At 42.2% G+C, this 15,169-nt stretch overlaps 1 protein-coding gene across 1 annotated transcript in view; it reads right to left on the reverse strand.

Moving 5' to 3' along the window:
* The window catches only part of WIPI2 (WD repeat domain, phosphoinositide interacting 2), a gene marked incomplete in the record, with an annotated part of 1,162,476 nt that overhangs the window by 357,285 nt on the left and 790,022 nt on the right, over positions 1-15,169 (reverse strand). Inside the window, 1 exon segment of the mRNA XM_044089486.1 lies at positions 3,307-3,414. Coding sequence (XP_043945421.1) covers positions 3,307-3,414 — 108 coding nt within the window.

A 15,169-nucleotide genomic window follows, 5' to 3' on the forward strand; every position in this document is an offset into this window, starting at 1 on the left:
CTGCTTGCATTCTAATTGGTGGCTTAAACTTTATTATTAATCTACAGTAGACTCCCTCTTATCCAGCCTCTCTAACTGGCCTCCTCTTTAACTATCCATCAAATTTCTGCCATAGCCCTAGCAAAAGACAACAGAGAACAACAATACTTCTGCCTCCTCTGGACTAAATAATGACAGACATTTGAGTTTTAGACTTAATATTCATTAGAAAAATGCATACCAACATAAATCCTGTTATTCTAGCTGACTTAGAACCTATAAGTGCTATTTTGTATACATTTTCTGATTAACCAGTCATTCGTTTATCCAGCCCAAGGTCCGGTCCCAGCGAGACAGGATAAGAGACAGTCTACTGTATAAATACTCCCTTACTGTCTTTTAGGTTTCGACTTCTGAGTCAATAAATCCTGTTACCATCAACCATGAGGGCTGGTCAATGTCCCCCACTAACTACCATCAATAAAATACAGATTCCTTTACTTAATCATACTACTACAACTTATCCTTTATTCTTCTCCTCCTACTGAGCCATCTCTCATCCGATTATGTTTCAATAATAGCTCTCAACATCTCTCAAACTCTGTCACAACCAGCTAACCATACTTTCGCCCTAAACTCTTCACACATCACACCAAAACTGTGTGATGACACCCCTCATCTCTACCCCAAACACAGACCAATTAACACCGTTATAACTCAAATCAAAACGGAATTAAGTGGAAAATGCTCTTCCTAAAAAAAAAAAAAAAAAAAAAAAAAAAAAAAAATCAATACTCCTATATACGAAAATCCTCTAGGAGTAGACATTCACCCTAATCCTGGCTCCACCAATTATAAGCAACATCAAGATAATTCCCTTCCACACACTACTGTAAACCCACAATGATGTACCCCACCCCATAAATCTAAATGTTGCCACTGTAAACATTAAAAGAACAAGAAATAAAACTACTGGACTACATGCCTGGATTACCTAACACAAGCCTGATTTTCTCAGTATAACTGAAACTTGCCCTAAACCCAGCACATATTACTCCAAAATTATACCTTCCAGCTACATCTTAATCCATAATGACCATATAAAAAGGACCAGTAGTATTGCTCTAACATTTCCCAACTACCACATCTCCCCATACAGCAAACCCAATACACAAATTCACTGTAGCAGAGCTTATTACCTTTTCCAGAAGATAAACAAATGTACACAAATATTATTACTGTCCTTCACATCTTTCCTGTCAACAATACAGCTACACTGGAAGGCATCCTACATTAGATATCCATAACAATTCCACATGAAAAAATACTGCTAGGCGATGTATCAGTTGGTTGGACACAACCTCTAGCTCCTCTTCATCTAGCATGAACCTGTACGGTTTCACACAGCTAATTAATAGCCCTGTACATTATAGCAAGACATCAAATTCCTAAATAGACTGGATTCTAGTATAAACCCTAGGAAATTGAACATCAGAGATAAAATATCAGACTCTTTCAGTGACCATCTCCCAATCTACACAACCAGACATCTCATGCATCCACTCAAACAGCGTGTTTATAAAACAACATGCAACATGTCCAAGTTTAACCCCAAAATATTCATTTACACTACAAAATCATTTATTATCTGGAACATTCTAAACATCTTCCCACAGATGATTCGGCAAATGAATTCAATACAACTTTCCTAAATATCATAAATAGCCTTCTACTCCCTAGAAGGAAGAGACTAAACACGAATAATGCAATTTGGCTATCGAAAAAAATAGAATGCTAATGCAGGATAGATAAAAAGCATAGAAATAATGACAAAAATACAAACCACCACCACATCTCGGAAAATTAAGAATGCTCTGCAACTGTACTAAAAAGCAAGTGAAGGCAAAAAAACAGACTATAAGCTTTCAGAACAGCACAACCCTAACAAATTCTGGTCAGCTATTAAAGAAACCTTATATCCCCAGCCAACCCTAACCCCTCGCCCAATAACTCATCAATTGAACTCCAACAGAATTCAACTCTTATTTCATAGATAGTATAGTATCCGTAACCAAGGATTCCCCAACATCTAATACTGACCCTGCTCAAGAGCCACGTATCACCATATCCGCTGTCACCTTCAAACCTGTGTCCACATCCTTGTAACTCATAACTCATGTTCACTACCACCCTCACACTTTTTCTTCCTAAATTCACATCTCATGAAAAACAAAAAAAGTTAACATCCTCTCTCAGCAATACAACGTTTGAAGACACTTCTCTTACCAAAGTATTAGGGATGATAGCGAATTATCTTAAATTCAACCTAGATATAGAAAATTGCATTAAAAATATCACCAAAAACTAGCAATGCTTTTCTAAGCCAAACACTTTCTCACCAATGCAATTAAACCTACACTTGCTACTACTTAATGTCTCTCCTCAGCACTTTACAGCTCTTCCATCTTTACTAACCTCCAGACATCACAAAAAGCAAAACTTGAACGTTATAATAAAGTGCCTAAATCTGCAGCAAATATCTTTCAGAACCCACCAACGTATAGCACTAAAAAGTAGACTGCCCACTTGCTCACCAGTTTAAAGAACCACCATAATCCCTCAACAATCAAACAAATACTGACATTATTCAGATGGAAACCCCCCAAAGGACTGCACACATACCTTCCCAGTTTCAAAGTACATTAATCAAGGAAATGAATAAATGGCTAAAAAGCTACCCAGGCAAAAAGGGGTCAATAAGCAGCCTTGGCGAAGGAGGAGCCAGGCAAGGAGGGGAAAGAGTGAAAGAGAGCGGCTAATGCACCTCTCCTGGGAAGAGGGAAGGGTTTACAAACACTCAATCACTTTCTGATGGAAACCAAGGAGCTCACCACTCATGCCTCAGGGAGCAGAGGCAGGTCTGCTTGGAGGGAACACCCCTTGTGGAGGTGAGAAGACTACATCTGCACAGTCATCCCACTGTCCACCCCCCCAACCTTCCCCGGTATGTGCTGGTAGGGATGGGAAAAATGTGGAAAATCCTCAAACCACCCAACGGCAGTATGAATGGTGACGCTCTTCTTGTTCACCTCTTACCCCAGTGATGAGACACAAATGGCCCAACTAGCCAAAAGGGAGCTGATGAGCAGTAGACAGCAGAAGCAAATACTCAAAAACACAAATTTTACATCATGCCCAATCAATACCACAGACAGTATAAATAATGAAAAAAGGCAAGAGATGGAAAGCCACTCAGCTTTTCTATACTAAGGATTAAAATAAAAATAAAAAGTGCATATTGATATGTGACACAAATTATAAACTTACTTCTCCTTCACAGTTTCAAGCTTGAATATGTGCACAGTTTCTGTGTTACTGGAGGCACACAGAAACATTCCATCTGCACTGAAGGCTAAAGAGCAGATACTAACACACCTGAAAAAGACACAGTACATTACTGTCCAAGCAAATAACCACAACACAAACAAGAATCATAATCAAAATAATTAAATAAATGACTTATTGAAAGCTGACATTACTATACAATTTAGAAGCCCTTTTTGACCAATTAAGAGCATACAGCATACAGTTGACTGACCTTAGCAGTTTCCCCAACAGTTATACATCTTAAAATATTTACATCTAAAATTCTACCCTTGACATTTTCAATCACTTTCATTATTACCAGAAATAACCAACACATATTAAGTGAAGACCAACTTTATTTACATTGCCTTTCCACATCCACACCAATTCATTATTTAAGGACAGCACAAGTAAAGTACAAAATAAAGGAGAAAGTTTAAAATTACAATGCTGAATAAACACCACCTAATCAATGAGTAGCCATAAAAATTTCACTTAACTATTCTACTGCTTAAGAATGAAATCACTTAAGTGGACAGTTGTGTATAAGACTGTAACTGACAATCTTCTTCTGGCTGTTCCCGTTAGGGTCGCCACAGCGGATCATCTGCTTCAATTTCTTCCTGTCCTCTGCATCTTGCTCTGTCACACCCACCACCTGCATGTCCTCTATCAATACATCCATAAACAGTACAGTTGTGTACACTTACATAAATGTAGATGTTTGAGTGTATTCACTGTTGCAGTCATTACATTTGGGTAACCCTGCTGGCAGGTTACGCTCAGTCGGCCTGAATTCCAAAGTCTTGGGTCCTGCGTCGGCTGTAGTCTCCCCTTCCCTGATGTCAGGTAGTCAGGGGTATAAAAGAAGCAGCCGACGCCATTTTCTTTAGTTTTTCTTGCCCCAGATGTCAGGAGCCCCCTAAAAGGGTAGCCAAAATTTATATGTATATATAAAATTACATGCAGCAATATAAACTTTAGCTTCATCCACAAGCAAATACATCACATAGGTTGTATAAATCAGAGAAGGAAAGATAGGTTCCATCAGAAGAAAAGGGGGGATGGTGGGGGGTAACCTGGACTGCAACAGTGAATACACTCGAACATCTACATTTATGGTAAGTTTACACAACTGTACTATGTTCTTCGTGTTTCACTGTTGCAGTCATTACATTTGGGTAGATTCCCAAAGCTATGGTTGGGAGGCTGGAGCTAAACAGCATTAGGAGCGGCTATGAGACCTTGCAGGACTGCAGTGGCAAAGCCTGCCCTGGATTTAGAGTAGAGTGGCAGATGATAGTGCTTTGTAAAGGTGTGCACTGAACTCCAAGTAGCTGCCTCCAAAATGTCCTTGGTTGGTACTCTGCTGAGAAAGGCTGCTGAAGTGGCTGCAGCTCTGGTGGAATGTGGCCTAATGCCCTTAGGCACTGGCTTGCCATGGTATAAGTAGCAGAAACAAATGCAGTGACCTATCCATTTTGAAAGAGTCTGCTTTGAGATAGCCTTTCATTGTGATCCTGCAACATATGCCACTAGTAATTGCTCTGTCTTTCTGAAAACTTTGGTTCTGTCCAAGTAGCATCTAAGTTGTCTGTGTACAACCAAATAATGCAAAATTCTTTCCCCCTTGTTCTGTGGATTTGGATAAAAAGTTGGCAGATGAATGGTTTGGTTAAGAGCCACACTGGACACCACTTTAGGCATAAATATTGGGTTTGTCCTCAGTAAGACCCTGTCCGGATAAAAAAATGACAAAATGTTCCACAGCCATGAGTGCCTGTATTTCTGAAACACGTCTTGCAGAAGTTATTGCTAGGAGCAGAGCAGTTTTCCAAGATAAAAACTTTATATCAGCTGTAGCGGCTGGCTCAAAAGGAGGCAGGGTCAGTTTTTCCAAGACATAATTGAGGTCCCATGCAGGTACTGGTGATCTCCTTGGAGGCCTTAAGTTTTTGGCTCCTCTGAGGTACTGCCTTAACAAGGGATGTGAAAAGATTGGTGGCTCTGTATTGTAATGAGCCGAAATGGCAGAGGCATGAATTTTAATTTATGAAAAGGATAGGCCTTTGTCCAGCATCTCAGTTAAGTATTGCAAAATCTGAGGAATATTTGGTACAGCTGTGTTAATTCCTTGTGCCTGGTTCCAAGCACAGAATCTCTTCCATTTTCCAGTGTTAGATTTTCTGGTACTAGGCCTTCTGGCCTCCAAAATGACATCCATCACAGCTTTAGTGAGAGGCGCATTTTGTATGACTGCATTATCCGCCATGCTGCCAGATTTAAGGTCTTTAGTTGGCTGTGCAGGATCTGACTGTTTAGTTGGGATAATAGATGAGGTATTTGAGGCAAGGTCCAAGCCGGGCACTGAGACAAGTTCCTTAAGATTGGATACCAGTACTGGTGGGGCCAGTCTGGGGCAATCAGTATCATTTTTGGCTTCTCTTGTCTGACCTTTAGGAGTACCTTGGGGAGGAGAGGCAGTGGAGGAAAGGCATATACTGCTAAGCTTTTCCAGCTGAAAGATAGGGCATCCACTTTCCATGCTTGTCTGTGATAAGTCCTTGTGCAGAATCTTTTTAGTTAGTAGTTGTGAGGAGAGGCAAATAGATCTATATGCAGGCATCCCTATTTCCTTGTTATCATGCTGAAGACTTGTGGATCGAATTTCCACTCGTGGGGATCCATGAGGTTTCTGCTTAGTTCATCTGCCAGAGTATTTATCTTCCCTGGCAGGAATTCTGCATGCAGATGTACTTGGTAAGTCAATGCTGTGTCCCGCACAGTCATGGCTAGTCTGCAAAGGGGGTAAGAATGAGTGCCTCCCTGCTTGTTTATATACCACATGACCGTGGTGTTGTCTGTCTTTATCAGTAGCTGTCCTGGATGAAGTAGGTCCTTGAAGGCTGTCAGGGCATTCTGAACAGCTAGCATCTCTTTTTGATTGATATGTAGATGCATTTGGTTTGCGGACCATGCGCCATGAATACATCTTCCTGCCATGTGGGCCCCCAGGCATAATCTGATGCATCCACTGTTAATGTCTGCCTGGCTGGGGGGTAAAGTGAATGGCTGTCCCTTGCTCTGGTGACAAGCCTTCGCACACCATCGAAACTCCTGTTGCAGGCAGGGAATGAGGGTAATTATTGTTTCCAGGCTGTGACAATGTTGACTCCAAACACTTTTTAGGTACCATTGAAGTTTCCTCATATGCAGTCTCGTATATGGAATTAGTAGAATGCAGGATGCCATGAAGCCCAAAGCCTGCAGAATTTTTCTTGCAGATAACTGGGCCTTTGTTGCCAACAGGTTGAAATAGGTAGTCAGTTGCCTTTGTCTGGTGTGAGATAAGCCATCTGGGCAGTTGTATTTAAGCTTGCACCCAGGAATATTATCTCTTGAGAGGGTACTAGTTTTGATTTCTTTTCGTTGACTGTGTACCCTAGGCCTGTTAGAAATCTCTTTACAAACGCCAGATGCTGTAGTAGAATGTCCTTGTTCTCTGCTTGAATGAGGCAGTCGTCCAAGTAAGGATATATTTGTATTCCTCTTTGTCTGCAGAATGCAATTACTGGTGCCAGGCACTTTGTGAAGACTCTGGGTACAGTAGATAAGCCAAAGGGCAGTGCAGAGAATTGGTAGTGCATTGAGCCAGCTTTGAATCTGAGGTATCTTCTGCATGTTTGTCTGATTGGGACAAGCAGGTATGCCTCTTAGGTCTAAAGTTACAAGCCAAGCCTTCTTGCCCAGCATGGGCAGAAGTTGCTGTAGAGTCAACATTTTGAATTTTGGTATATCCAGATATGTGTTTAGAATAGTTAGGTCCAGTATTGGTCTCCAGGTCTTGTCCTTTCCTGGTACCAAGAACAGTCTTGAATAAAATCTTTGTCCCTGCTCTTGCTCTGGTACTTGTTGAATGGCCCTCATGTCCATGAGGGATGAGACTTGCTTTTGTGCCTCTGCCCATTGATGTTTTGGCAGGTCTGGCCAACCGTTTGTCCTTGGCAGGGTATGGAAATGAAACTTGTAGCCTTGTGACACTATATCTAGGACCCATTTGTCCTGGGTATTATGTGCCAATTATGAGAAAAAAGTGCTATTTTTTCTCCTAAAGGTGCTGCCAGAAGTTAAGTGCTTGATGCAGGCAGGAGGAAGTCATTGGGACTGTTTCCTGTATGGCTGTGATTTGTCTTCTCCACTTTTGGAGGTAGAAGCACCCCATTGTTTAGACCTGTATGAACCTTGGGGCTGGGATCTGCCTCTTGGGCATCTGTATCTGCCCATTTGTGGTCTGTCTGACACTAGAAAGGACCAATTCTTTGTAGGCCAGTGTCTGCTAGATCTTGGAGGCTGTCCCTGTAAGAGATCCTTAACCGTTTGCAAAGATTTAACTTTGTCCTCCATTTTCTTTAACACCTCTTCTGCTTTAACACCAAACAAGGTATCATGCTGTAATGGAGCATCTAATAATTTTGCTTTGACATGATCAGGCAGATTTTGTTTCTTTAACCAAGCATGCCTCCTGACAACAGAACCCGTAACAGCGGCCCTGCAGGAGGCCTCCAAAGAATCAAATCCACATTGCAAAGTATGCTTTCCAACTTGTTCAGCTGCATGCAATAAATCCTGCATTTCTTTGTTTTCTGCACATTCAGAATTTATCAACATTTTTCTGTTTAAGCAGTGACATAATATATTGCTGATATTTGAGCATACGAAAATGACAATTTAAAGCCCTTATAGCCAAGGTAGCAGAGGTGTAAATCTTTTTCCCCATCTGTCCAATGCCCTAGAATCCCTGTCAGAGGGGGTAGGGTTTTTTGCAGCAGAAGCCTTGACCCCATTGGGACCCTGAGAGATAGTTTCTGGGTCAGCAGCAGGGTTTTTGAAAAGGAATTTATGAGAGTCAGGAACCCTGTAATACCTGTCCGGCTTAACAGGAGCTGGAGGTAAGGAGTCAGGGGTCAGACTGGCCTCTGAAAATACATCATCTACAATGTCTAACACAGGTGGAATAGCTAGGGGCCTGTGCTGTGGTAGTAAAAGGAAGTCTCTGAGCATTTTCTTAGATTCTGAAAAATCTTGGCTCTCCCAGTGGCAATGCTCCCTCATGGTATGCAAGGTTTCCCCAAAAGAGTAATCCTCAGGTGGAGAGGCTGAAGGGATTGATTTTTCAGCATCAGAATCCTCACAGGGAGGAAGAGAGTATTCCTGATCAGAAGAGAAATCAGATGAAATGGAAACCTGATCTGAAGATTCATATTCTGTCTCTTGCCTAGGCCTTTTATCAGGTGGGGATGGGAACCTCCTGATCAAAGTAATTAAGTCTTTGGCCATTTTGAGCATCTGTTTTTTGGGCATGGAGGCCTGTCCATGAGGCTGTTGTACTTGTTTCTTTGTCTTTAAAGGTGCTTTAGTCTTTGCCTTTGAAGCTGAAGTCATTTTAATGTATAATTGAGTAGGTCTGAAAACACCCTCAGAAGCCGATGCCTGCTCAGCGGCTCTGGACCCATCTGAGGGAATAGTCTCCTTAGGTCCAATACCTTGAGCTTCCAGCGGCCTAGTCGACTCTACGTGGGAGTCAGTAGCAGCCTGCAGGCCTAAGGTAGCGGGCGTCAGGGGTTGCGAAGGCGCCTCACTGAGAACCGGCGGCTGGCTTAGAAGCCGCCTCGTTGTCGGTTTTGGACCTCGGATGCCTGTCCTTTTCTTTTGCTTTGCGTTTCTTGTGAATTCCTGTAGTCGGATAGCTATCCGACGACATCATATAATTAAATCTTCTGCCAAAATAGTGTACTGCAAAATCGTACCAACGCTTAATAGTGTGCTGGTTAAATCTAGCACAAAATCGACAACTAGCAACATTGTGGTCAGGGCCTAGGCAAGGAATACAGTAAGAAAGAAAGTCCTTATGAGGTATTTGCTTCCCACAAGAAATACAATTATTAACTTTTTCTGACATTGGTCTGGAGCAAGAAAAAAGTTTCCCCAAAGGGGTACTTTGCTTTTAATGAAGATTTCGGATCTGAAATTCGAACATGAAAATCTCAGGAGTTGGCCGACCGGCACTTGCGAACTACTTATGCTTCGGGCACTGCGCAGCAAGAAAGACTGACGAAAATGGTGTTGGCTGCATCTTTTATACCCCTGGCGCACTGATGTCAGGGAAGAGGCGACGGCAACAGACGCTGGACCTAGACCTTGGAATTCAGACCGACTGAGGGTAGCCTGCCAGCAGGATAACCCAAGTGTAATGACTGCAACAGTGAAACACGAAGCACATCAGTCTTGAGTAAAATCCTTGTCCCTGCTCTTGCTCTGGCACTTGTTGAATGGCCCTCATGTCCATGAGGGATGAGACTTGTTTTTGTGCCTCTGCCCATTTATTTTTTGGCAGATCTGGCCAGTCGTTTGCCTTTGGCAGGGTATGGAAATGGAACTTGTAGCCCTGTGACACGATATTTAGTACCCACTTGTCCTGGGTTATAATATGCCAATTTTGAGAAAAAAGTGCTAATTTTCCCCCTAAGGATTCTGCCAGAAAATAAGTGCTTGGTGCTGGCAGGGGAAGTCATTGGGACTGTTTCCTGTAAGGTTGTGATTTGTTTTCTCCACTTTTGGAGGTAGAAGCACCCCATTGCTTTGACCTGTAAGAACCTTGCGCCTGGGATCTTCCTCTAGGGCGTCTGGGTCTGCCCCTTTGAGGTCCGTCTGACACAGGGAAGGACCAATTCTTAGTTGGCCAGTGTCTACTAAACCTAGGCGGCTGTACTTGTAAAAAAATCTTTGACCGTTTGCATAGATTTAGCCTTGTCCTCCATTTTCTTTAACACCTCTTCTGCCTTAACACCAAACAAATTATCATGCTGCAAAGGAGCATCTAATAATTTAACTCTAACATGATCAGGCAGACTTTGTTCCTTTAACAAAGCATGCCTTTTAATTACAGAACCTGTAACTGCGGCCCTGCAGGAGGCCTCTAAAGAATCAAAACCACATTGCAAGTATGCTTTCCAACTTGTTCAGCTGCATGCAATATATCCTGCATTTCCTTGTTTTCTGCACATTCAGAGATTAACAACATTTTCTGTTTAAGCAATGCCATGACATGTTGCTGATATTTGAGCATATGAAACTGACAGTTTAAGGCCCTTATAGCCAAGGTAGCAGATGTGTAAACCTTTTTTCCCCAGCTATCCAGTGCCCTAGAATCCCTGTCAGCAGGGGTAGGTTTTTTTGCAGAGGAAGCCTCAACTCCCTTGGGACCCTGAGAAATAGTTTCTGGGTCTGCAGCAGGGTTTTTAAAAAGGAATTTATGTGAGTCAGGAACCCTGTAATATCTGTCAGGCTTAACAGGAGCTGGAGGCAAGGAGTCAGGGGTAAGGCTAGACTCCGAAAACACATCATCTACAATGTCTAACACAGGAGGGATGGCTAGTGGCTTGTGCTGAGGTAGTAACAAGAAATCCCTGAGCCTCTTTTTAAATTCTGAAAAATCTTGGCTCTCCCAGTGGAAATGTTCCCTCATGGTATGTAAGGTTTCCCCAAAGGAATAGTCCTCAGGAGGAGAAGCTGAAGGAATGGATTCTTCAGCATCGGAATCCTCATAGGGGGGAAAAGAATATTCCTGATCAGAAGAGGAATCAGAAGAAATGGAACTCTGATCTGAAGATTCATAGTCAGTCTCTTGCCTAGGCCTCTTATCAGGAGGGGGATGGGAACCCCTGATCAAAATAATCAAGTCTTTGGCCATTTTGAGCATCTGTTTTTTGGACATGGAGACCTGTCCACTTGGCTCTTGAGTTTGCTTTTTTGCCTTTGAAGGAGCTTTAGTCTTCGCCTTTGAAGCTGGTTTAATGTATAGATGTTTGGGTCTGAATACACTCTCAGAAGCCGGTGCCTGCTTAGAGGCTCAGGACCCATCTGAAGGATTAGCATCCGAGGCTTCAATACCTTGAGTTTCCAGCGGCATGGCTGAGTCCACGTGGGAGTCGGTAGCAGCCTGCGACTCTATAGCAGCGGTCGTCAGGGGCTGCAAAAGCACCTCACTGAGAACTGGCTACTGGCTTAGGAGAAGCTTCGTCGGTTTTGGGCCTCGGGTGTCTCTCTCTTTTTCTTTGCGTTTTTTGTGAACTCCGGTAGTCGGGTGGCTTTCCGACGACATTTCTGGATAATTAAACCTGCGTCCAAAGCAAAATCATACCGATGTTTAATAGTGCATTGGTTAAATCTAGCACAAAACTGACAACCCAGAAAGTTATGATCGGGGCCTAGGCAAGGAATACAGTAAGAATGAAAGTCCTTATGAGGTATTTGCTTCCCACAAGAAATATAATTAACTCTTTCTGACATCGGTTCTGGAGCAAGAAAAAAGTTTCCCCAACGGGGTACTTAGCTTTATAGAAGACTTTGGATCTGAAGTTCGAACTCGAAAATCACAGGAGTCGGCCGACCGGCACTTGCGAACTGCTTCTGCTTCGGGCACCACACGGCAAGAAAGACTAAAGAAAATGGCATTGGCTGCTTCTTTTATACCACTGACTACCTGACGTCAGGGAAGGGGCGACAGCCGACACAGGACCCAAGACTTTGGAATTTAGGCCGACTGAGGGCAACCTGCCAGCAGGATTACCCAAATGTAATGACTGCAATAGTGAAACACGAAGAACATCTTATCTTAGGCCTTCCTCTTATCTTCTTACCTGGTAGCTTCATCCTTAGCATCTTTTTCCCCAATATACTCAGCATCCTTCCTCAGCACATGTCCAAACCAACGTAATCTTGCCTCTCTGGCCTTGTTTCCAGACCTTCCAACCTGCGCTGACCCTCTAATATACTTATTCCTGATCCTGTCCACTCTCAACACACCCAGTGCAAATCTTAACATCTTTAACTCTGCCACATCTAGCTCTAACTCCTGCCTTTTTGTCAATGCCACTGTCGCCGGCCCATATAACATAGTTGGTCTCACTACCCTCTTGCAGACCTTCCCTTTCACTCTTACTGGTACCTCGTCTGTCACAAATCACTCCTGACACTCTTCTCCACCCACTCCATCCTGCCTGTACTCTCTTCTTCACCTCTCTTCCACACTCACCATTACTCTGAACTATTGATTCCAAGTATTTAAACTCATCCACCTTCGCCACCTCTACTCCTTGCATCCTCACCATTCCTCTATCCTCCCTCTCATTCACACACACATATTCTGTCTTAATCCTGCTGACCTTCATTCCTCTTCTCTCTAGAGCATATCTCCATCTCTCCAGGGTCTCCTCCACCTGTTCCCTACTCTTACTACAGATCACAATGCCATCCGCAATCATAGTCCACTGGGACTCTTGTCTGATCTCGTCTGTCAACCTGTCCATCACCATTGCAAATAAGAAAGTACTCAGAGCTGATCCTTGATGTAATCTCACCTCCACCTTAAATGCATCTGTCACTCCCACCGCAGACCTCAACACTGTCACACTACCCTCGTACATATCCTGTACAACTCTTACATACTTCTCTGACACTCCAGACTTCCTCATACAAAACCACAACTCCTCTCTAGGTACCCTGTCATATGCTTTCTCTAAGTCTACAAAAACACAATGCAACTCCTTCTGACATTCTCTGTACTTCTCCATCAACACTCTCAGAGCAAACATCGCATCTCTGGTGCTCTTTCCCAGCATGAAACCATACTACTGATCACTAATCATCACGTCCCTTCTTAACCTAGCTTCCACTACTCTTTCCCATAACGTCATGCTGTGACTGATCAATTTAATCCCTCTGTAGTTACTACAGCTCTGCACATCACCCTTATTCTTAAAAATCGGTACCAAAACACCTTCTCCATTCCTCAGGCATTCTCTCACTTTCCAAGACTTCATTAAACAATCTGGTTGTAACTGACAATAAGTGAAAAAATATAGACCACCACCAGACAAAAAAGGGGAGGAAGGGTAAACAGCTCGCAGTTACAGTGACCTCTCCCTGAAAGTCGGCTGTACAGTTAATATCTTACTTTAGGGAAAGTCGCAATAACATGAAATTATAACATCTGGGTACTATTCCAAAAAGGCACAAAAAGCTCTAGGCAGGAGAAGTACTACACACCCACTACCACCAGACAGTAAAAACTGAAAATATTAGTTAAAAACTTTAATGTATGAGTGCTTTCCTTCTACCAAAGACAAAACTTCATCAGATACATCCATAAACAGAACACTCACATTTAAAGAAGAGTTACAAAAAAATCGTGATCAAACAGGAACCTTCCTCCTACATTCAAGCTTTTCAAAAATCACAGAACAATCGCCTAAAGAAAACATGAACATTTTTATAGACAATAATAGGTGTTTCACCCATTTTTTCAAACATCCAATTATCCTCGCACAGTAATCTCAGATTCTTATTCAAAATCCACCTAACAGTGTCACTTTCCAAGTTAAAAATGGTGATAAAAGGTTTCAACCTGAAAAACTGATTTGCGGTTAAGGACAGATTAGCTTGTGGGCACCCAGTCATGAATACATGTTGTAGATGTTATTGGTAGACATAACTGTGGCACGTATGTGTTGTGTATAGTGCAATATCTCAGGCATGTCATAGTTTTTGTGTAGGGAAAATTGAGCATCTGCTCCAGGACCGGATATATGAACGTATGCATGACATTAAAACAGAAAAAACAAATGCACTGTACAGGCATGTTATGGAGCATAAGGGTCACTCTTTTAAATGTATTATTTTGTGAAACTGTGGACAACAGCTCATGTTGCTAACTCTAAAATGTCCTAAGTGGAAACATTTTCTACCTTTCTATTCCCTTATAATGTTTGTCTGCTATTACCTCATTTTTTCCAGCTATATAGTTCATTAATACCACCTCCTCTGCACATGTAAAGCTATTTGGCTTTTCCTTTCTGCCTCTGTGTAATGCTTTTCACTATCAACCCTACTTTATCCACTCTATAGCTCCTTTTCTAGAGCATTTCTTTTTTACTTTTTTTTTTGTAATGCACCTCTCCTTGCACTCTGTTACTACTGCATGTAATTGACTTCTTAAAGATGCTTATAACGTCTGTACCACTGTTAATATCGTAAATTTTTTTGTATTTCTCATAAGACTGTGGAGCTTTTCTCCCTGGGCCTCAGATGAAAATGGGCCAACAACCCAGTCAGACTTCCCCAGTAAACAAATTTAAAACAAATACATTTCTAAAGTATACTCCAGATGCTCCTGCTACATTAACCAAATGTGCTCTTCCTAAAGTGCAATACAACAAAATGCAATACAATGGACTACCCACAGAACGCAAAAATAAAATTTGTTTAGCAAAAGGCAGAATATTCTTCCTTTCTTGAATGATACATATAATGATCTGTTTTCATGAATAGATGAAACCTTGTGGTTAAGTACCTCAGGTGTCTGAACATCCAAGAGTATGACAAGGGGACACTGAGAAAGGAAATCCAGAGACCAGCATTAACATACATTTTGATAGAGGCTAAGACGGTAGGGGGAAATAAGAGGTTTGTTAGTACACTATTTAAGAGCGTTGGAAGTATCAGGAAGATAGTTAGACAGAAACAAATACAAGATTCATAACCCAGAGGCTCCCTTCACTCTGGAATAAAATCCCAGTCCAGGTTAGGCAGAGTCCCACATTGACTCTCTTCAAGAGGAATCTTGATGAGTGGATGGGAGATCGTAGGTTTACCCCGGCTATCACTTCTGTGTCACTGTTAGACAGAGGCACAGTATACTAACCTCAAAAAAAGGCATAGCAAAATTAATTTAAAATGGGTGGCGAAAGCCAAACACACTCTGGCT

Source organism: Protopterus annectens, chromosome 12.part0 (assembly GCF_019279795.1).
Source record: "Protopterus annectens isolate FY-2018-M chromosome 12.part0, PAN1.0, whole genome shotgun sequence".
Taxonomy (NCBI): Eukaryota; Metazoa; Chordata; order Ceratodontiformes; family Protopteridae; genus Protopterus; species Protopterus annectens.